The sequence below is a fragment of the Pollachius pollachius genome (genome assembly GCF_949987615.1).
Source record: "Pollachius pollachius genome assembly, chromosome: 1".
NCBI lineage: Eukaryota > Metazoa > Chordata > Actinopteri > Gadiformes > Gadidae > Pollachius > Pollachius pollachius.
This window is the reverse complement of record NC_136934.1, coordinates 24577461-24599136: the sequence shown is the minus strand read 5'-3', so window position 1 is coordinate 24599136 and position 21676 is coordinate 24577461. Positions and strand designations below refer to the sequence as shown.

The following is a 21676-nucleotide window of genomic DNA, read 5'->3' as shown; positions in this document are numbered from 1 at the left end:
TGGGCGATTAATCGATTATTTTATTATTTTTTTTAAGGCGAAAGTTCTCAGTTACAAAGTTTTTTTTGGGAGAGACCTGCTGAATAAATACAAGTTTTCAAACTCAAAAATAATCGTTTGAATAATCGTGATTTCAATAGCAAAATAATCGGGATTATGATTTTTCCCATAATCAAGCAGCCCTAGAAAGGGATCACACAGGCTATTTTTGCGTGCTTGGCCCTCTCTGGATAAATGTCGTATTGCATATAAGGACTTCATAGTCTGTGGAGAAATGCAATCCTCCATAGCAACGGAGCGCTGTCATCACAGCGAGGGCATCTCGTCTCAGATTTACGGCATCGATAAGAGGAGCGGTGTCAGCAGACCATTATTTAGACAGATTATTAGCAAATTTCAATCTGAAAATTTGACCGGAGAGATACAATTTTGTCTGACATTTAATTTTTCTATTACCGGACAACGGAAACCCTGGCAATAACAGCTCATATAATGTGGCTGGAACTGGACTGGAAGGATAATGGGAGTTAGAAAGGGCTTCTGCCTTCTCACACCGGGAGACAGGTTCGTGGCTCTGAGTGTCGTGATTTCGGTTTCGATACGCATATTGTTACAGCCCTAGTTTATTATTTGTGTTATAATTGGTATAATCATCAATAAAGTTGTGGTGAAGTTGTGGTTATGGTGAACGTAAGCCATATAAGGAATCCCTGACAGGCACATGGGTAATGTTTCCAATATGTATGTATGCAGCTAAAGCATCCCCTGGCTACCTCTTCAAGCCATTCGTTGGTTTATTCAAGCCTGTTGAGTTGAACCTCCTCATCTGCTAAGAGAAAGATTAGGCTGCTTGTGTAATGGCTAAAACAAAGAGGATCAACAAGTCAATACTATTAATCTGACTAAGCAGATAACAGGCTAAGATCCAAGTCCTACCTTCACAAAAAGGAATCCACTTTGAGTTTTACTTTTGTAATAATGTAAAACATTTAGGTTTAATTCTCAGGAAGCAGTTACCAGAAGCTCTTCCACTAGGCAGAGAACTAGATTGTGCTGGAAGTAACCTGAGATGTCACACAGGGTAGGAATCTGCAGAGTGCAGCAGTCTTCATTCACAATAACACTTCTGAAGGATGCCATGAAAGGAGAGGATGATTAAAGACAGCAATGGGCCTATTAGTGAAAGGTTCTCAGAATATTTAACCCTGCAGATGATGCATGGATCATCTTGTCTGAAAGGTCATACAAACAATCCCTTGACATGGATGTTAAATGTCTCTCTATAAACATATCCATAACTTTATCTATACACATCAAAGGTGGATGGGTTCTGGTGTAAAACAGGTTATGGTGTGGGAGGGGGTGAGGCAGAGAGTATGGATTGATCATTCAGTGTCTGATTTCAGATAGCAAGTGGACTGACGCCAAAAAGGTTGGCCATTTGGAACCTGCCTTTTCCGAGAAGGAGGCCAAAATTTCTCGTTATTTTCCGTCCGGCATCCACTCTATCCAACTGTTTAGTGAGCTGTTGGGAACTTCTTGATAATACTTGCTTAGGTACAGTAGAGGCAGTCTTAGAGAGGCTAGTTCACCTGCTTTTCTGCCAGCTAGCCTGCTTTTCTGCCAGCTGTGGTCTGGAGTGAGGGTCAACAATGGTATATGGGGTTAAAAGTGGGTGAACAGAAACCACTCAGGGAGGAAATCCTTGTGTGGTAAGGAGTTTAGATACGTGTGTTTACGCCCAGGTGTCTAAACCCTACACGGATTCTGTCCTGTTTCATACCTGGACTAGGGCTGGGCGATATGGCCTCTAAATGATATCGCGATATTATTTTGCTATATCGCGATACACGATATATATCTCGATATTTTGACATTTCCTCTAAAGCACTTAAAAATGCTTGATTTAACCCTTTGATGCATAGTCACACCAGTATGATGATTCTAGTAGTCCCTGCAACATATGTCTGCATTAAACATTCTTATTTATACTGTATTCATTAGAGGTTTCTATTAGAACAATTTTAAACTTGTGTGCAAAAGGGGTAAATCACAACGAAGTTAAATTTAACAAAACAGTTTTTATTCAAGGCAATTGCAAAATGCACATAAGCTTTTAGCAGCTGGTAAATGAAAATAAATAATGCCACGTGTAGATGTAGGCCTACATACTGTAGCCTATTTCTATAGAGTTCAAGCTCAATGACCCGTAACAAAAACAGAGCTCAATGGAAAAAGTGCAGAAACCCCATCACATTTCAAAACATAAATTAAAGTGCACTCTTTGTGCTTGTCACTAGACATTTTAAATTAAAGTGCAATTTTCAAATCAACGTAAGTTAAAATGCACTTTTTGTGCATGACGTCAAACAAAAGGTCTGTTCAAAAACGGCAAACTAAAATGACTGTGTTCTGTGTGTTTGTGACAACCAGTCAGTACCAACAGGTTATCTAGAGGTTTTGTGCCAAAAACACAAGCCTATCAACGGCGTCTGGCTTGAGAGCTGCCCGGTGGCATGTAACTATATTCCCACTGGTACCGATGGGGAACTGGCGGGCACACACAGATACTTTTTCGCCACATTTTTCAGGTTTGGAAACATTTCCTCATGGGTCTTCCACCACTGCAGGGGGTCTGATTCACTGTCAGCATCGACAGACTGCAAGTAGGCAGACAACTCTGTTTCAATCCGCTCTCTCTGTGATGATGTGGCAAAGGATGTTGTTGCCCTTTTGAAGAAGCTTCCGAGGGTTTTCTTTTTTGGTGGCTCTGCTGGCGCTTGATGAGGCTGTGAAGAAGACGACTCAGCTGTGCCATGGTCAGACTCAGACAGCATCGCCTCCATCTCTGATATGGCTTTGCACTTGATTTCCTCCACCTTGTCTTCTGCTACGTATCTTGTTTTGAACCTGGGATCCACTAAGCCAGCCATGTCCAGCAGGTCGTTGGTGGCAGGGTCATCAAATTTCTCCCTCAGGTAATCCAGGATGGAGACTTTGATAGACTGGGTCAGTGCAGTGTCATCCTCCTGAATTGCCAAGATGCTGGAGTGGAAGAGATGAAGCACAGGCTTTACATAGGACACTGTGACGTAGCCCTCACCTGATAAAGCATCGGTGAATTCCAGGAGGGATTTTAGAGCCTTGTGCACTGACTCGAGGACTTCCAGGTCTTGCCAGGTCAGAACAAGATGCCTTGTTTTCTTGTCTGAGGCCAAGACTTGTGAAATAGCTCGCTGCTGCTCCAGCACCCGCTCAAACATTTTTGCTCGGGAACCCCACCTGGTAGGAGACTCACTGATCAGCTGGTGTGCAGGTATGTTCAGCTCTTGCTGCTCTGGCCAGGTCTCTCCTCTTCTTCCAACTGAATGAGAAGCTGCTCACAACCTTCTTACAAACAGCAACAGCACGATCAATACGGGAGTCTTTCATGCTTCTCTCTGAGAATATAAAAACCATCAATTAAGTCAATCAGCTTAACACCAAAAATAATTTTGCCAATTATTTTGTAAATACAGCACTGTGCAAAGGTCTACATTTAATGAAGATGCTTTCAAAAATAATTAAATTAAAAGTTTGTACTGACACACTAATACAGAAAAAAATGAATTAACATCTAAGACAATTTATATAAAAACTCTTGGGTGCCTAAGACTTTTGCACAGTACTGTTTTCTACAAATCTGTCTAAAATCCATTTTAGCCAAAAATACAGACATATATATATATATATATATATATATATATATATATATTACACTCTCCTGTGAGAAAATAATAATCATTTTTATTATCAGCAATGTTATAACATCCTATTGGTAAACATAACACTGTAAAAGTGTGTGTGCATGATGTGTATTAAATATATATATTTAATACACATGATGCACATACTTTTTAATTGCATGAAACATTATGAAGTATTCTCTTAGTGTTATGTTTACCAGCAGGCCGTTATAACGTTGCTGATAATAATTAAAAAAGGAGACAAAAACTCACCAATCGCGAGGTGCAGCCGATGGCCAAAACATTGCAGTCTTTTCCACTTATTGAGGCTCACAGCTTTGACGATGTTACTGCCATTATCAGTGGTGATACACACTTGACGAGCTTCTGTTAAGTTCCATGACATGAGAACATCTTGTAATCCTTGCGCGATGATCTCGCCTGTGTGATCATCCGGGAAAAAGCACGTTTGGAGGCATGAACCCTTCAACTCCCAGTTGTCGATGTAATGTACAGTTAAACTGAGATATGGCTCACAGGTTCTGCCTGACCACAAATCCGTTGTTGTACAGAAGTGGGTCACATTTGTTAGCTGGTGGGCCACCTTTTCTCTCACTTTATTGTATAACTCTGGCAGAGCTTTCTCCGCAAAATATTTGCGACCAGGCAAGTGATACTTTGGGTCAAGCGTCTTTACAAGTTTTTGAAATCCGGGCTTTTCTACCACACTCACTGGGGCCATGTCTTTGGCGATGTAGTTAGTTACCGCGGCCGTGATTTCTCTCCATTTTGGACTTTTTTTGTCATACGTGATTGATTTGGAAAACGAAGAGTCATTTGCGTCTGGGCTGATTGCTTTGGCGTTTGTGTGGGACCGGGAGATGTGGACATGCGGAGTTTCAGGCACTCTTCATTTTGTAGTGGGTGAATTTTCAAATGGTAGAACAAATTTGTGGTACTACTACATTTTGTGGCAACGGGTTTGCTGCATATTTTGCAGATAACCGTTGTTTGTGCAACATCTTCCTTGCGGTAACCAAACCACCGCTAGACGATGGATCCAGTGCTGTTCTTTTTTGGAACCAGTTCGTCCGCCTCGGCGCCTCCATCTTCCATTGCCGTTTCTAAATTCAACACGTAGGGCTAACGTTTAAAATAGCTAAACTCTCTTCACTTCTTTCGTGCTCTCGTCTCCTCGTTCCCCGTTTCCTCCAAACAAACATGCGCGCTGCCTCGGCACCTCTCTGTCTCTGGGCGAGCGTGTGTGTGGGTGCGTGTATGTGACGTAAGTTGAGCGAGTGTGTGTGACTTTTTTTTCTGTGTCTGTGAGCGGGAAAGCGCTGCGCTAAAGCAAGCCACACTCGGTCGCGGCGGCTTAGAAACTGACGTAACAACATACACTCGATGTTCACGATATAGTCATTTACTACATCTCATGTAGAACAAGCCGCGATACATCGAGTATACTCGATATATCGCCCACCCCTAACCTGGACAGAACATGACATATTCCTCCACACTTCCATCATTCACTATCTATCTTTTTAATCAGATTCACTGACATTCTGACAATTCATGTTCAAGTTGTACATTGTGCTTATGAGGAACTGCTGCCTGTGTGCAGACCCATACGAGAAGCCAGACAGGACTAGTGGAAGCAGAGCACGATGAGCAGCCAGACAGGACTAGTGGAAGCAGAGCAAGATGAGCAGCCAGGCAGGACTAGTGGAAGCAGAGCAAGATGAGCAGCCAGGCAGGACTAGTGGAAGCAGAGCAAGATGAGCAGCCAGGCAGGACTAGTGGAAGCAGAGCAAGATGAGCAGCCAGACAGGACTAGTGGAAGCAGAGCAAGATGAGCAGCCAGACAGGACTAGTGGAAGCAGAGCAAGATGAGCAGCCAGACAAGACTAGTGGAAATGCTGCCAGATGAGCAGCCAGAAAGGACTAGTGGAAATGGAGCAGTGTCGTACTGTATTTTCCCCGCTACTGGTCATGTGATAATAATAATTATTATATACTGTAGGAAACCCTCTCCCCGGGAGACACACTGGATCTTCTTTAAGAGATATTGAGTTACATATTTCTCGAAGTTGTATGTTTTAAAGAGTGTATAATGCATTTCCGGGGGTAATGTGACGTTATTTATTTTAAATTCTTTTTTTAAATTCAAGTGCTTCTGACGCACACACACATATGAAGCCATGGGTCAAAGAGTATGAAGACCATACAGAAAACAACTGCATGAAGAATGGGTTGTTGAAGAGATAAATGTTTCTTGTGGACCTGCAGAGAGGAAGTGGATGGATGAGTTTGTCCACTAACAAGCAGCCATTGTGGACAGTTTGTTGGAGCCTTGGTTTTCTTTGTCTGCACATGACTCAGCCATCTATCCCTCTAATGAGAGCTCCCACTAGTTCTCCTGGTTGTTCATCCATAAAAACACAGTATGCTGCCATGGCAACTACCACCGTCGTAATACAGCACCTTGACAACACAATACACTCTCCTGATCTTTACAAGGGCGGATGCAGAGCATTACCGGATACATCCGCTCAGCTCTGGTTCCTACCTCAGATGGTAGAGAGGGTTAACTGGTAACTGGAAGGTTGCTGGTTCGATCCCCGGCTCCTAGCTGAGTGTCGAGGTGTCCCTGAGCAAGGCACCTCACCCTAACTGCTCCAGACGAGCTGGCTGTTGCCGTCTGTGGTTGACTCAGCCGTTGGTGTGCGAATAATGGCTGTAAGTCGCTTTGGATAAAAGCGTCAGAAAATTCCCCCAAATGTCAAATGCTATTTCTGAAATGCTATGTTGTACTTCCTGTGAGCTTTATGCATCAGCTTACTAAAGCTAGCTAAATAACATCAAATCTTTTGACAAATTGGTCTGTGCTTGGCAAGGACTGAGTCCTCATTGGTCTATGCTGACCCCTTGTGTCTCTGTGTGTTTCAGGAGGTTTCTCTGTGGTGTTTCTGGCTCGGACACACAGTGGCGTCCGCTGTGCTCTCAAGAGGATGTATGTCAACAATGTGCCCGACCTCAACATCTACAAGAGGGAGATCACCATCATGGTGCGAAACTCCTAATTGGCTTTTGTCATTTAAAATTTTCACAACAAGCTCCCAATGTTGGCAAAACAGAAAACATGGGTTGTGTTGCAGTGTGAAGTGTATGGTATTTGTTAGGGCTGCTCGATTATGGGAAAAATCATAATCACGATTATTTTGGTCAATATTGAAATCACGATTATTCAAACGATTATTTTTGAGTTTGAAAACATGTATGTATTCAGCATGTCTCTCCCAAAAAAAACGTTGTAACTGAGAACTTTGAAATTTCACCTTAAAAAAATACACAAAATGGTCAAAAAGAAAATGTTCCAATCTAAAATGATATACAAATAAGTATCCAGCTGTTCTGCCCTTTTGATTAATCGCCCAGCCCTAGTATTTGTTATTAGTAACTGGAAGTTGTGGTTTGTTTTCATATGTGTGTATTGTGAAAATATTTCGCAATACTCAGGAGTTGTCAGACCATAAGAACATTGTGTTGTCGTATATTGTGTAACAGTAAGTACTTTGTTTGTGTGCGTGTGTAATTAGAAGGAGCTGTCGGGTCATAAGAACATTGTCCACTATCTGGACTCCTCCATCAACTCCGTTTCAGATACCGTTTGGGAGCTTCTCATCCTCATGGAGTACTGCAAAGGTACCGTACAGAACCTCCCCACTACTCCTTCTCCCCTCATGCCTCCTCTCTACTGTCAACCTATCCTCTTCTGGTCACCATCGTCCTTCTCTCCTCTCCTCGCTCCACTCTCATCCTCACCTCCTCTTCCTCCTCCTCTCCTCTTCATCTGTTCCCCTCTTACTTTCTCCTCTTCACCTCAGCTCATCTCCCTCCTCCTACGCTCTTCTCTCTCGTCCTCTCTTCTCATCCTCTCATCCTCTCCTATCTGTACACCCTCCACTCCTCTTCGCCTCTCCTTTTCCCCGGCGTTCCCTCCTCTAGTCACCACCTCCTCTACTCTCTCACCACCACCTCTTTTCCTCCCTCACCACCTCCTCCTTTCCTCCATCACTACCTCCTCCTCTCCTCCCTCACCACCACCTCCTCTCCTCCCTCACCACCACCTCATCTCCTCTCTCACCACCTCCACCTCGCCTCCCTCACCACCTCCTCATCTCCTCCCTCACCACCTGCTCCTCTCCTCCCTCACCACCTGCCCCTCTCCTCCCTCACCACCTGCCCCTCTCCTCCCTCACCACCTCCTCATCTCCTCCCTCACCACCTCCTCCTCCTTTCCTCCCTCACCACCTCCTCCTCTCCTCCACCACCTCCTCCTCTCCTCCCTCACCACCACCTCTTTTCCTCCCTCACCACCTCCACCTCGCCTCCCTCACCACCTCCTCATCTCCTCCCTTCACCACCTCCTCCTCCTTTCCTCCCTCACCACCTTTTCCTCTCCTCCACCACCTCCTCCTCTCCTCCCTCACCACCTCCCCTCCTCCCCCACCACCTCCTCCTCTCCTCCCTCACCACCTCCTCATCTCCTCCCTCACCACCTCCTCCTCCTTTCCTCCCTCACCACCTCCTCCTCTCCTCCACCACCTCCTCCTCTCCTCCCTCACCACCACCTCTTTTCCTCCCTCACCACCTCCACCTCGCCTCCCTCACCACCTCCTCATCTCCTCCCTCACCACCTCCTCCTCCTTTCCTCCCTCACCACCTTTTCCTCTCCTCCACCACCTCCTCCTCTCCTCCCTCACCACCTCCCCTCCTCCCCCACCACCTCCTCCTCTCCTCCCTCACCACCTCCCATCCTCCCCCACCACCTCCTCCTCTCCTCCCTCACCCCCACCTCCACTCCTCCTTCACCACCTCCTCCCCTCCTCCCTCACCAGCTCCTTCTCTCCTATCTCACCACCTCCACCCCCCCAGCTGGTCAGGTGGTGAAGCAGATGAACCAGAGGTTGACTGCAGGGTTCTCCGAGGTGGAGGTTCTCCACATGTTCGGGGACACCTGTGAGGCTGTGGCCCGCCTGCACCAGTGCAAGACGCCCATCATCCACCGGGACCTCAAGGTGACCTCTATAGTAACCCTTACAGCAGGGGTCGGCAACTAAGTTTGTCCTGGGGCCAATTTTTTTTCCAGCCAGTAGGTGGCGGCCCAGAACATTATCAAAGGCTAGTTCAAGGAATAGATTAATGAAAGTGCATCTGGAACTGCGACACAGGCCCGTCAGCTGGCTTAGTCATATGCCTACCAAGCACTAGAGCACTCTTAACAGATGTACAAATAAACAAGTGTATTCCCTAATCACGTAAATGTCATGCCTGATCACGTTGGGTAGAGGTGTTGCTGCATTGTCTCCACATAGACAACGCAGCGATACCATCATGAGCAGTTCTAACTGGAGAGAAAGTGAAATCCGCAAGCTGCTGATCAGAGAAGGTGATGCAGTCATATTACACAAAGACGTTGAAAGATGGTGCGATCTACGAGAGAGACGCAGAGGAACTGTCCTTACGAGGCTTTTGTCGGGATAAAGAACCCTAACCCGTCCCTAACCAAAAAGTGGTCAGCAAAATAAAGAATATGTTGGCGTTTTTGCACTTGTAAATAGTTATTCGCGTTTTTAGCCTACACTCAGACGTGAACTCATTCTTGCATGCGGGTGTCTTCATTCATAAAAAAATAAAAACATGCAAATTATTCTAAAGAGGTCTAGACTCTCCAGTGAACCTAGAAAGCCTGCACCGTGAAGAACGGGGGATTTTACCCCCTCGGTTTTACGAAGGGAAACTTGAAATAAGTCGTTGAAATCGCTGGGCGTGCCAAGCCTCGACCGAACCGGCTTGGTGCGCACCTAAAAAAGCAGCCAGCCACTCTTAAAACACTTCACGCAACAGAACACAAAATACACACCACGGCGGGTGCTGATTGACTGCGCACACGCACATATACACACACCATGGCGGGTGCTGACTGACTGCGCGCACGCACACGCACATATAGACACACCATGGCGGGTGCTGACTGACGCGCACACACACAAACCTCCGTTCCTAGCCTACACACCGTTAGAAGAGCTGTAGGCGAAGTAGCCTCATCAGAGACTCTACTTGCGAAGTCTCAGAGCTTGGCGTCTTAAATCTTTTGTGGACTTTTGTCAACAGCTCCTGCCTTTCTCTACCTGCAGTATCACACAAAAATACGTAATGTCGGGTCGCCATGGTTGTTGTATTTAGGCCTATAGAGGGGTGTTCCGTTTGATTTAATATTGCATATTTTTCAATAACTCCCGTTCAGCCCCTCGCAGCTTATGCGTGCTCGTGACAAGTGTGTCTCTAACCTTCCGGGAGTAGTAGCAGGATTTGATACAATTAAATTCAAAAACGGTTGTGAAAGAAAAAATAATTCACTGTATCCGACCCTTTACATCTAAGCTAACAGATACAGATATCGATATTAAAAAAAAATAATAATAATAATAAAAAATCATATAACTTCAGAATAATCTGGCGGGGCAGATATTATGTCTGGCAGGCCAGTTATTGCCCGCGGGCCTCCAGTTGCTGACCCCTGCTTTACAGGTTTGTGCCTTGAATGGGGTGCTCCAAATTTGCCTGATTGGCCCATTTGGAGAGAGGCAGGACTTCCAGCATGCTTCAGCGGGAGCACTTTCCGTTTCAGTTACATGGCTGTGGAGGCGGGACATAGAGGGACATGTTCTGCATATTCACATGTTCTGTATATTACTTAGTCAAATCTTTGTAAAAGAAATCCATTCATTTTCAATTTATCCATTTATTAATTTATTTTCTTGGTCTTTGTTTTCTTTTTGACATCATCTTATCCTTCTTGAGGGGGATGGTTAACTCTCATACACACAGCTGTTAGGAAGTAAGAGACCAGTATATGTGTACACCTGTATAAGTGGTGTACACAGCTCATAGGAAGTAAGAGACGAGGGACTGTTAACCGGTGAAAACAGCTCATAGGTAGTAAGAGACCGGGTACTGTTAACTGGTGATCACAGCTCATAGGAAGTAAGAGAAGGGGCCGGGATAACAACAATTCATCAACCTCTCTCAGCCTACCTGTGGAGTGTTCAAAGATATGTTGCCGTTTATATGTTAGTTTGTAAATATCAAATAGTGTACAGAACTACGGGTGATAGTTTGTAATGGGGTATTGTTGACCAACATTGTAGCTTACTCCTAGATGATGATGCACTTCCTTCCTTCACCTCCATCTTTCCTTGCCCCTATGACTGATGACCATCAAGGGCATCTCCAGAGCATCTGCTGGCTCTGCGTCCTACCTGTTTGTCCTGTTCTGTTGCATAATTTCCTGTTCCTCACCCAGCGTGAAGTTTCTAGGTAGATAGACTTATAGATGGATATATTTATCTATCCATCTAGTGATATATCTACAGATAAATTAAGATCTATATATACACAGGGGTGTGTGTGTGTGTGTGAGACTCATGAGACAATTCGGGAAATTTTGGATACCAAACTAAAGAGCTTACTTTGCCTGCCCCGCAATCCAGCGAAGTGGAGTAAAGTGGCATCCATCCTAACCGGAGTATTCTTCCAAAATGGAATATTCCTCACAAGAAATAAAAACGGGAAAGAGATTGGATTACCACTCCTGAAATACGTGACACAGATTCTAAAAAGTTTCCATTGAGCGATAAACATCTGACAGAGTCTACACCGGCTTCCATTACTTCCTGGATTGAGAAACGGCTGATCTTCGTGAGAGACGTCATCCAACTATTGCTCAGCAGAAGGGGAGCAGACGAACACCACAAACGCCAAAGGACAGTAAGCAGAGACAAACAGTAATACCTATGGCAGCACCGCAGGTCCAAAGCTATTAACATAATTCTAAGTTATAGCATGTTTCCCTCCCCCCGCCAACTGTCAACGACACCACTGACGTTTAAAGTACTATATGGCCAAATATCAATCACCCCGACCCAAACGCTGACCTCGCCCCCTTGGTCCACAAGCATAGAGACAGTTATCCCAGATTATTATCCATCCACTGCTAAATTCACTTTTGAAGAAGTAGATAAAAGTTATTTCCCACCTGCCAAATAACAGTGCCAGTGGTTACGATGGGGTGACATATAAGACCGTCAAAGTCCACCACCAGTCCACCCAAATACTAACATATTTAATTAACACCTGTCTGATTAATAGGTCATCCTGGAAAGGTGCCAGGATCATGGAAGGGGGCCCTCATCCATAGAATACCTAAGAAAGACAACATTCCAAGCGACCCATCCAAATGGAGAGACATCTCTCCTTCCAACTCTCTACAAAATCTTTATGAAATGTATGCTTGGCCGCATCCTCCCATGGCTTGTAGACACAGGCATCCTCTCACCCAAACAATAAGCTTACATAGACAGACAGGGTATGAACGAGCATGTGTTCTGCCTTAAAACTGGAGTTGATGATCTTAAACATGAATCTTGTAAACTTTATACTGTATTCCTGGATTTTAGAGATGCCTTTGGAACACTATCCAACAAAATGATGCTGAGTGCACTGGAGGAGATCCATCTACCTCAGCCTTTGTAGACATAACGGATGTATATAAGGGATCTTTTCTGCAGGTGATCTGTGGACACCAACTCACAGAGCCCATTCTGCTCCAGTTTGCGATTAAAACAGGATGCCCCTAGAGTGCAGTGAACTTCATCCTTGCCATTAACCAGTGGCTCAAGTGGCTCTGTCAGTGTGCATCCCCTGATATCAGATCCCCAAACCCTGTTCAGGGTTACGCTGACGATGCTGAGGTGTCCTCCAGAGACGAGTGTCATACACAACATGCTGGCCAGAACAGATGAATTTCTTCACTGGTCAAAGCTGGAGGTGAAGCACACCAATTGCGCAGCTCTTTATGAGCGACGCAGCGGTGGCAACCACTGGTATAAAGCCATATCTGACATACCACCCTCCTTCACAATAATGGGACAGCCTATCAGGGTCTACTCACGCCACGAGTCATACACCTATCTTGGCCATAACATCAACATTGCAGGTGAGTGGGGGGAGCAGGCACAGGAGCTATGTTGTGCCTATAAGAACAGAATCGATCTAATTGATTCCTCCCCACTCCCTGTAGTAATGAAACTGGACGCTATCAGAGAGGGGGCCCTGGTGAAGGTACAAAACCTCTTTGCAAACGCCCACATCCTGCAAAATGTCTTCCGGCTGAACTAGCACTCTACCCGGGATCTCATCTTCCTCTCACATAAAGAGGGGGTGCTGGGTGTCCCAACCGTGGAATGGGTATACACTGCTACCAGGCTGACACACCTCATCAGCATGCTTAACAATGATGATGCCACTGTCAGAGAGCTTGCCAGAGCTTCCCTCCTGCTGGACTTCAGGAAGAGGAAGGTCCCTCTGGCCAAAGCAGGCCAATACAGCTTCCTAGGCTTAAGGAGGAAAAGCAGTGGGAAACTGGACACACAAGCTGCAGGCTTTGGAGTTCGGTCAGATTGGCTGGACCTAAATGATCTGTGCAACAGAATGACAGTCAAACTGGAATGGACACAACACAACTCACACACAGCACCACAGGCATCTGATGCAGTTGTCAGCGACCCATCTGTAACTGCAGAGGCTGCTGTATACCACAACGAAGCACAACACACACTACAGAACACAACAGCAAGGAGATTCCTTCTTAACTTAAAACAAACAGAGACCAAACAACACTGGACTGGACTTAGAATGCAGGGAAAGCTAGCATGTCTAGACTTTGCCAACCACTCTGCTTCCCACATCATGTACAGAAATGCTGCTGTTGGGGAGGACATCCTCTGTTTCACTGCCAAAGCTAGACTGCAGGTGCTACCTACCAAATACAATCCGGCATTATGGCACCCTGCACACCACCTTCCACACTGTATAATGCACTCTAGCCATCAACTTGAATCAGTTGCACATATTGTGAATGGCTGTACTATGTACAAAGGACATTATATCGCACACCATGACCGACTTGTCGATCTGATTTCCGGCAATGTTAAAGAAGTATTTCTAGAAAATGTGACCATGTACAAACATTCACGTATCATGCCAGAATGGTGTAACAGCTCTATTGATGTGTTTTGTAACATCCCAAATACCCCTGATGTTGTGTTTTTAAACAGAGACAGAATGGAAGTGCTGCTACTTGAGTTAGGGTGTGTTTGATCTATACATGGAAATTGCTTTCAATGAGTGTAGTGGCAGCTTTTCAATGGCCACTTCTGAGAGCGGATTAATCCGGACAACGCGCGTCTTGAATTATAGATTGATTTATTTGTTCCCTTCTTACTAAAAAAACAAACAAAGATGTCCCTATCGCATTCACGCGGTTGAAAAATAGTTTGCCACTTCCGCTCCACCTGGTCATAGGTAACCCATCAATATATTTGACATCTGTCAGTCAGAACGTCAGACGTCACGCTCAATTGGCCAGACAGAACACGGCAGTCAATCTGATTTTAAACATAGAAATACCTAATTGTAAACCATAATTCACCATACTATTAAACCATATTTCATAAACATAAATATTATAATTATTTCAATAGTGTTATCAGTCTTAATCACTCAAATTAATTTGCAAACATAAATATCAAAATGGCTCCAACAACCAGCCCATTCTGGAAATACTAAGGGACCTAGGCTTCCAATGCAAGCTAATAGTGTTTATTTTTGGCAGCTTGGGGCATGCCCACAACCATGTTTTCAGTGGTTTAGGGCTGGTAGGGCTCTCCAGCAGAAAATCTTAACAAGTAGCAAAGTTCTGCTCCATATCAGCAGCGATAGGCAGTCTTGCAGTGTGGCGCAGGAGATGTTTTTTGTACCCTTGAACAAAGACCTATTTCATCTCCGAAATATTTAAATCCTGTCTCTTGTAATGTGATTGGTGGATTCAAATAAAGAATTAAAATGTGTGTCAAATAAAAAGGAAGTGAAATATGACCTTTCCTCCTTTCAGCCTTACATGCACACTTCTTTTAGCCTCACACACAAACCCAAATAATGTAAAATTTGTCCAGAAGTTGACACCTGTGATTGTCGTAATGGTGGCAGTGTTGTATTATTTTCAAACCGCTACGTGTGTGAATAAATAGATTGTCCCAAACAGGATGTGGGCTGTAGTGTGAAGGGAAGAGCAGAATCAGGCTGTCTGCATTGAGCAGCAGTTTAATTTCTCTATTGTGTAGGGTGAACCAGCGGTGACTGTTCCCTTTTTCTCTCCCTCACTCCCTCATTTCCCAACCCAGGTGGAGAACCTGTTGTTAAGTGACATGGGGAACTATGTTCTGTGTGACTTTGGCAGCTCAACCCACAAGGTGCTGCTGCCCCAGAGGGATGGCGTCGCCGCGGTGGAGGACGAGATCAAGAAGTAAGACATGGGACATTTAAAATAGTGAGAGATTTTGAGATGAACCGAGATGGGATGTAGTGTCAAGGTACTGGCTCTAAGGTGTGTGTGTGTGTGTGTGCGTGTGCGTGTGTGCGTGCGTGCGTGTCGCTCTCTCTCCAGGTATACCACTCTGTCCTACCGAGCTCCAGAGATGATCAACCTGTATGCAGGGAAACCCATCACAACTAAGGCTGATATATGGGTATGGTTAGGGATTAAACTTGGGAAGGGTTTGGGATTTGTGAGAACGGGGTTCGCACTCATGTCTATAGAGCTTTTTTGATTATAAACCTTCATACTTTTAAGTCCACCTTCAACAATGCTGCCGCACCAACGACTTCTTTGACAGTTTGAGTTGACTGAATGTTCAGTAAGTTTATCACTAGCAGACTTCCTTAAATTGTGCAAGTTCAAAGTTTAGAAAAACAGGTTTAGACCACCTGTATTATAAATCCTACAGTCTATTAAACCATATGATTATTAAAGCAGAAACTATCACTTAAAAATAAAATGCATCATTGCTTATATCCCTAAAAATATATAATGAATTAAAAAGCGTTTTTCTCCTTGAAAAGTAATAGCAGCGATTGGCCGACGATTGAATATTAGGTTGAACAAATTAATAACAACAAACCAACCGACCAGAACTTGACACCCCTAGATCAATGCAATTATCGATTTAAGACCTTGATTCAATTATTAGATTAAGACATTGATTAAGGTAGCCTCTTAGGCTAACTCTGGCTCACTTACAGTTTGACTGTTGATCAGTGTGCAATGTCCCTGAAATAAACCAATAAATAAATAGTTTAATCTATTGGACAGCAGTAGTGCTGAGCCCGAATATTTGTTGATTAGGTTATTCAATTCTGTATTTTTAGTTCTATGAACATTTTTAAATGCCAATGCATGTTGAAGGTTAGGCTGAGGGTTAGGTAACATATCGTCTGAATAACCCAGGGATAATAAATCTAAAAAACAGGTTTTTTAAGGGTGCGAGACATGGCACATTCCGGGAACGCTTTCAAGTCTATGTCAATTTCAGATAACGGTAGCCATCAACAAAATGGCCTGGCCAAACATGAGATCACCAGAAATGATCGCAAGAACGACAGCGACAGCCGTTAACAAGCTGGTTGTAATAATAAGGATTCTCCACAGAATTTGCTTTTCCATGACTCCTGCTATACAGTTTTAGCCATATAAATGAGAGGTGATAAAAAGAAGAAAACAGATCTAATAATAAACCCTAATTAATTAAGCTGCTATTTCAATGTTCAAACAAGGTAAAAAAAAAAGACTAAAAAGCTGACCCTAATAATAACAGGTTTGTGATTTAATAAGTATGAAAACACACCTTGCTTGCAATTTCATCAAAGCTTTGCACAATGTTCAAACCTCCTATTTGCTTTTTGATGATTGGAAGCAGGCCTCTTTTCATACTGTCTATGCTCAAACTTTTAGGCTGCATTGAAGCTCTGCAATAACAAGTCCAACTCGGACCAATGAGAGAGAAAAAAAAGCTACTGAGCCAGAGCAATCCTACATATTGTACTCTGCATCTAATTTGTTATTTTAATTTTACTGTAGAAAAGTTGATAAAAACATGATTCTACCGCATTGGTCTCTTCCGAATCCTGTTGAAGAAAGGAAAGTAACTTACTGTATTTACTTTATTTCTCTGAATAAATGTTTGAAAGCACAGTGATTATTCAAAAGCTTGATCTTTTGTGTTCAGGCAAGCCCTAGAAAGCAGACATTTTTAGGATGCAGTAAAGCCATGGACTTATTAAAAAAGAGTAGCGCATGCAGAAAGCTCCAATTAATATGGATGCCCATAAAAACATTTTCATTACATTTTGCAATATGATACATTTCAGCAATTCATTTTGTTGGATCCATCTAAAAACAGTTTTATTAATGATTGGTGGTCTTCAGACAATATTGGGTCTATGATGTTTTTTGGACATGAAGAGACTGTTGGAGGTAGGGATGGGCATGATTAATTGACAATCGACTAATTGATCATTAAGAATTTTGTCGATGGCGGAAAATTTTCATCGATAAAACAAATTCTAAAAAATATCTTCACACAGTGTGTCTTTTTACAATTACCATTCATAGTGTTGTTCAGCAGAGAAATAGTCCGCCAAAGACGTTGATGTGGCTTAGCAACTGGACACGCTGGGGTTCATAAGTTACCAGACTACTTGTGGAGTGATAAGAAAGACCTGAATCAGGCAAAAAATCCACTTTCCTTGACAGTGGTCCAGTTCGGTGTGCATAAAAGTAGTAGTACCGACGGACCAATTGCTGACTACTGCAACTGCTGATGCCATCTCTCCAAGTTAAAAAGTAGCCACACCCACCCCAAACCAAAAGGGATAAGTATATACCTGTCGATTATAGTGGACTACACCACCTCTCCCATTCCGCATGGAATTCTATTCCACTCAGAGAATTGTATTCCGATTAGCCGCCTTTACATGGACACTTCTGATCGGATTAATTTATAATCTGAATATATCTATTCCTATCATAAAATCTGAATGTACTGTATATATGGCATTTACAAAAGTGGTAAGCGTGCGTCCGTCTCCATGTCTCTCGCGCATTCTGGTGTATTCCGATTGTGGTGTATATTCATTTTCTATTCCGATTGAGCTGTTCTTCCACTTCTATTCGGACCAGAAGTGTCCATGTAAACGCGGGAGAATTAACAATTAATTTTCATTGCATTTTGAATTAAGCATATAAATAGTTAATTTTAATATAAATATATTAATGATTAATCGAAAATTGATCGTTAATTCTCCCGACGATCGACTTAGGCAATTTAATCGAATGCGCATCCCTTTGGAGGTGATGGTGAATTGCTGTCCATCTTGTTTCCCCCAGGCTCTGGGCTGCTTGTTGTACAAGCTGTGTTTCTTCTCTCTGCCCTTCGGAGAGAGTCAAGTCGCCATCTGTGATGGATCCTTCGTCATTCCAGACAACTCCCGCTTCTCCACCCAGCTGCACTCTTTAATCAGTAAGTCACTGGCTTTTTAACTAACTTATAAACTAGTTTGCTATCTTTTAACCCAATTAACTATCTTATATACCAGTTATCCATCTTAAAGCAGCTTGTTATCCATCTTAAAGCTAGTTAACTATCTCATGGCGCATTTCCACTGGAGGGTCCGGGTCGGTTCAGTCTGCAAAAGTGCGGCACGAGTTGCGTTTCCACCGCCAAAAGTGGGCGTGATCCGGACTGAGCCGTATTGAGCCGTACTCGTCTCGCAGTACTCGTCTCGCAGTACTCCTCCGTTGGGGTACGCCTGAAAGGGTGCCGGCAAGTTCGACCTACACATGCCGTCCATTGATTGGTCCACAGAATGGCACTTCCGTGCGACAGGGGGATAATAACAAACAAACACATTACCCGTGAGGTCTTTCTGACAACGGCCAAAGCTTTGTTTATAGAAAAAAATGTTGCGCAAAAGTTTGCCGTCCTTCTTGGATGTCCTCCATTGTTGCCCTTTGTTCATTGTAGGGATTCTTCTTTTCCCTTGGATTTATTAGCAGGCTACACTGTGTGAGGCTGCTTTGAGGTCACGATGTTTACATAGCTGCCGTGGCTAACGCCATATGGCTTAAACCCCGCCCTACCATAAAGGTACTGTCGGCGGTGGAAACGTGAGCCGTAACTGAGCTTGGCTATACCGCACCCTCACTACTGGACTGAGGCGGGCTGGGTCCCAAGCGTACCCGCCGGTGGGGCATTATAAGCCTATTAACAATGTAATATAACAATGTAATAAATTATCAACCAGTGAACTATCTTATAAACTAATTAGATGTCTCATAAACCACTTAATTATCCTCAAACTACTAGAATATCTTTTGAACCATTTAGCAATCGTAATCACCAGTTAACTGTCTTATAAACCACTGAAATACTTCATGAACCAGTTAATACCACTTAACTTATAAACCTGTTCATGATCTTACCAGTGAATTTCTTGGCAATCAGTATATGGTCGTTAATACTGAAGTGCGTGCTGTTGAATATTACTCTCCGTGCTACTTAGAACCGGCGTTGATCAGAAACAATGATTGAACTGGAACTGTCTTGAATAAAAACAGAAGCTCTATACCAGGGGTCAGCAACCTTTTCAACATGCAGTGCCAGTTTTACATTTTCTCGTTAATGAGTGTGCCTTAAGCAACAATATATTAAAAATTAAGCTGAATTATGACACAGCGACCAAAAACATTTCCAGAAGACCTGTAATTGTACTATTTCCATATAGTCCACAATCATGCATTAACATTTTAATGTTTTTTTTGGTTGTTATATTTGCAACATGGGCTTACAAATTATAATAGTAAGTTAAAATAGCAAATTAAAATAGTAATGCTTATGCCGCCCCTAGCCTTACTGGCACGCGTGCCTAGGGTTGCCGACCCCTGCTCTATACACTCTGTAATGTAAAGTGTTCTATACACTTGTCATTTTATCAAGTAGCTCCAACTTGTGGTCGGAGATGAGATTGACTTGTGTGTGTGTGTGTGTGTGTGTGTTTAGGATACATGCTCGAGCCAGATCAGGAGAAGAGACCAGATATCTACCAGGTGTCTTACTTTGCCTTCAAGCTTTCGGGGAAAGATTGCCCCGTACCAAATCTATTCGTAAGATGCTTAATTTATACTTCTGCATCGAATTGCCGCCTTGGGTCTCCACGTAGTAAAAAGTGCCACTCTACAAAAATCTCTCTTTCTCTCCCAGGGCTCTACCCTTCCCTCCTCCCTCCCAGAGCCTCTGACAGCAAGTGAGGTTGCAGCGAGGAGGAGCCAATCCAAGGCCAGGTGCTTAACCTTTGACCTCTTCTAGCCCCCTATAAGTGTGGAAGTTGTACACTGTACATTGTGGGCACGTATCAGAAAACATGCCTTCCTCAGAGGGACATATTCAGGAAAAACCTTGAGACACAATCACACAGTAAAAGTAATATTTTATAAACAATACAGCAGACTACAGCATGTGTATCTCATTACTGGGCATTTCTCACTAATGCTCAAGTGCAAAGCGCATATGCTTTCAATCAGAGTATAAAAAACGTTGCTTCCACTTGCCCTCTACTTTTATGCTTTGGTGTGCAAGAGCCTTAAGCCATTAACTCTCAATCAGTAGGTAGACTATCTTAATCTTTTCTCTCTCTAACAATTGTGGTCAATCATGTTTCTAGAATCTCTGACGCAGTGGGCCCGACAGAGACCTCAATCGCTCCCCGGCAGCGACCCAAAGCCACCAACAACAACATCCGGCCACTGTCCACCACCGCCATGCCGGGCAAGGTCGCCGCTCCCTCATTGCCAGTTAGCAATGGTCATAAAGGTATAGACCCCCTCCCTAGCGGTCTCACTGATCATAAAGGTATAGACCCCCCCTCGTGGCCTTAATGCTGGTAAAGGTACATGGCCCCCCTAGTGGCCTCACTGGTTACAAAAGTACAGAGAAAAAACTAATCAAATCAATTCAAACATTTGTGTGTGTTCCACACAGCTCCGACACCGGGCTCCAGTCTGCCAGCCTTGCAGAACCAAGTCCAGGTCCAGACTCAAAACCAGGTCCAACCCCAGCCTGGCACTCAGCAGCATCGCGTCCTTCAACAACTCCAACCTGGGGACCTCCGACTCCAGCAGCTGCAGCAGCAGCTGCAGCCCCATCATCAGCAACCCCATCAACAGCAGCCCCATCAACAGCAACCCCATCAACAGCAACCCCATCAACAGCAGCCCCATCAACAGCAGCCCCATCAACAGCAACCCCATCAACCCCAACAGCATCAACCCCAGCCCCATCATCAACCCTATCAACAACCCCATCACCAACACCAACCGGTCATGCAGCAGCAGCAGCAGCAGCAGCAGGGTAACGCCCAACAGCTTCAGTATATCCAGGTACGTAACTCCAGCCCTTGAGTATAATCTTTTTCCTGTTCTTTCAAGCTGCCAAATCTTGCCTAAAGTACACTTAGGCATTTCTAATTAAGTCTGGCTTGCTCCAAACTCTTAGCAGCAGCTCTAAGGTCCTGATATACTTGAAACATTATTGTGTTCTCGCAATTGTCTAAATAGTCAAACGTTTCCTACATGCCCCCAAATCAGGGCTGTACTGATTTGATCCCCCTTTTGATCGCATACGCTCTAAAAAAAAAAAATCGAATCTTAGGGATATGATGGCAGGTAAATGCGATAAACCATAAATAATTTAGAGAAAACATTCATGTCCTGGGCAAGTTCCCGCCCCTTATTGAAGCAATGCTTTATGGGAAGTATAGAAGTATCGAAGTGTCTGTTACAATGCAACTACTAAGTAACTTAATTTCCTGATGATCGCGATAACCAAACCCTACAGAGTTAGCATGGAAGCTGCAATATATTTATCTAGTCAGACCTAAAACAACAGGTTCTTTTCAGTGAAGGATGACAACTGAGAAACAATATGTCACTTGGA

The 21676-nt window shown here is 43.9% G+C and overlaps 1 protein-coding gene across 1 annotated transcript in view; it reads left to right on the top strand.

Moving 5' to 3' along the window:
* Positions 1-21676, top strand: part of bmp2k (BMP2 inducible kinase) — a 45981-nt gene that overhangs the window by 7703 nt on the left and 16602 nt on the right. Inside the window, exons 3-12 of the mRNA XM_079739136.1 lie at positions 6675-6793; positions 7325-7430; positions 8664-8806; positions 15032-15153; positions 15295-15376; positions 18073-18205; positions 19745-19848; positions 19946-20025; positions 20406-20554; positions 20723-21120. Of these exons, the coding sequence (XP_079595262.1) occupies positions 6675-6793; positions 7325-7430; positions 8664-8806; positions 15032-15153; positions 15295-15376; positions 18073-18205; positions 19745-19848; positions 19946-20025; positions 20406-20554; positions 20723-21120 (1436 nt within the window). The remainder of the gene's footprint in view (positions 1-6674; positions 6794-7324; positions 7431-8663; positions 8807-15031; positions 15154-15294; positions 15377-18072; positions 18206-19744; positions 19849-19945; positions 20026-20405; positions 20555-20722; positions 21121-21676) is intronic.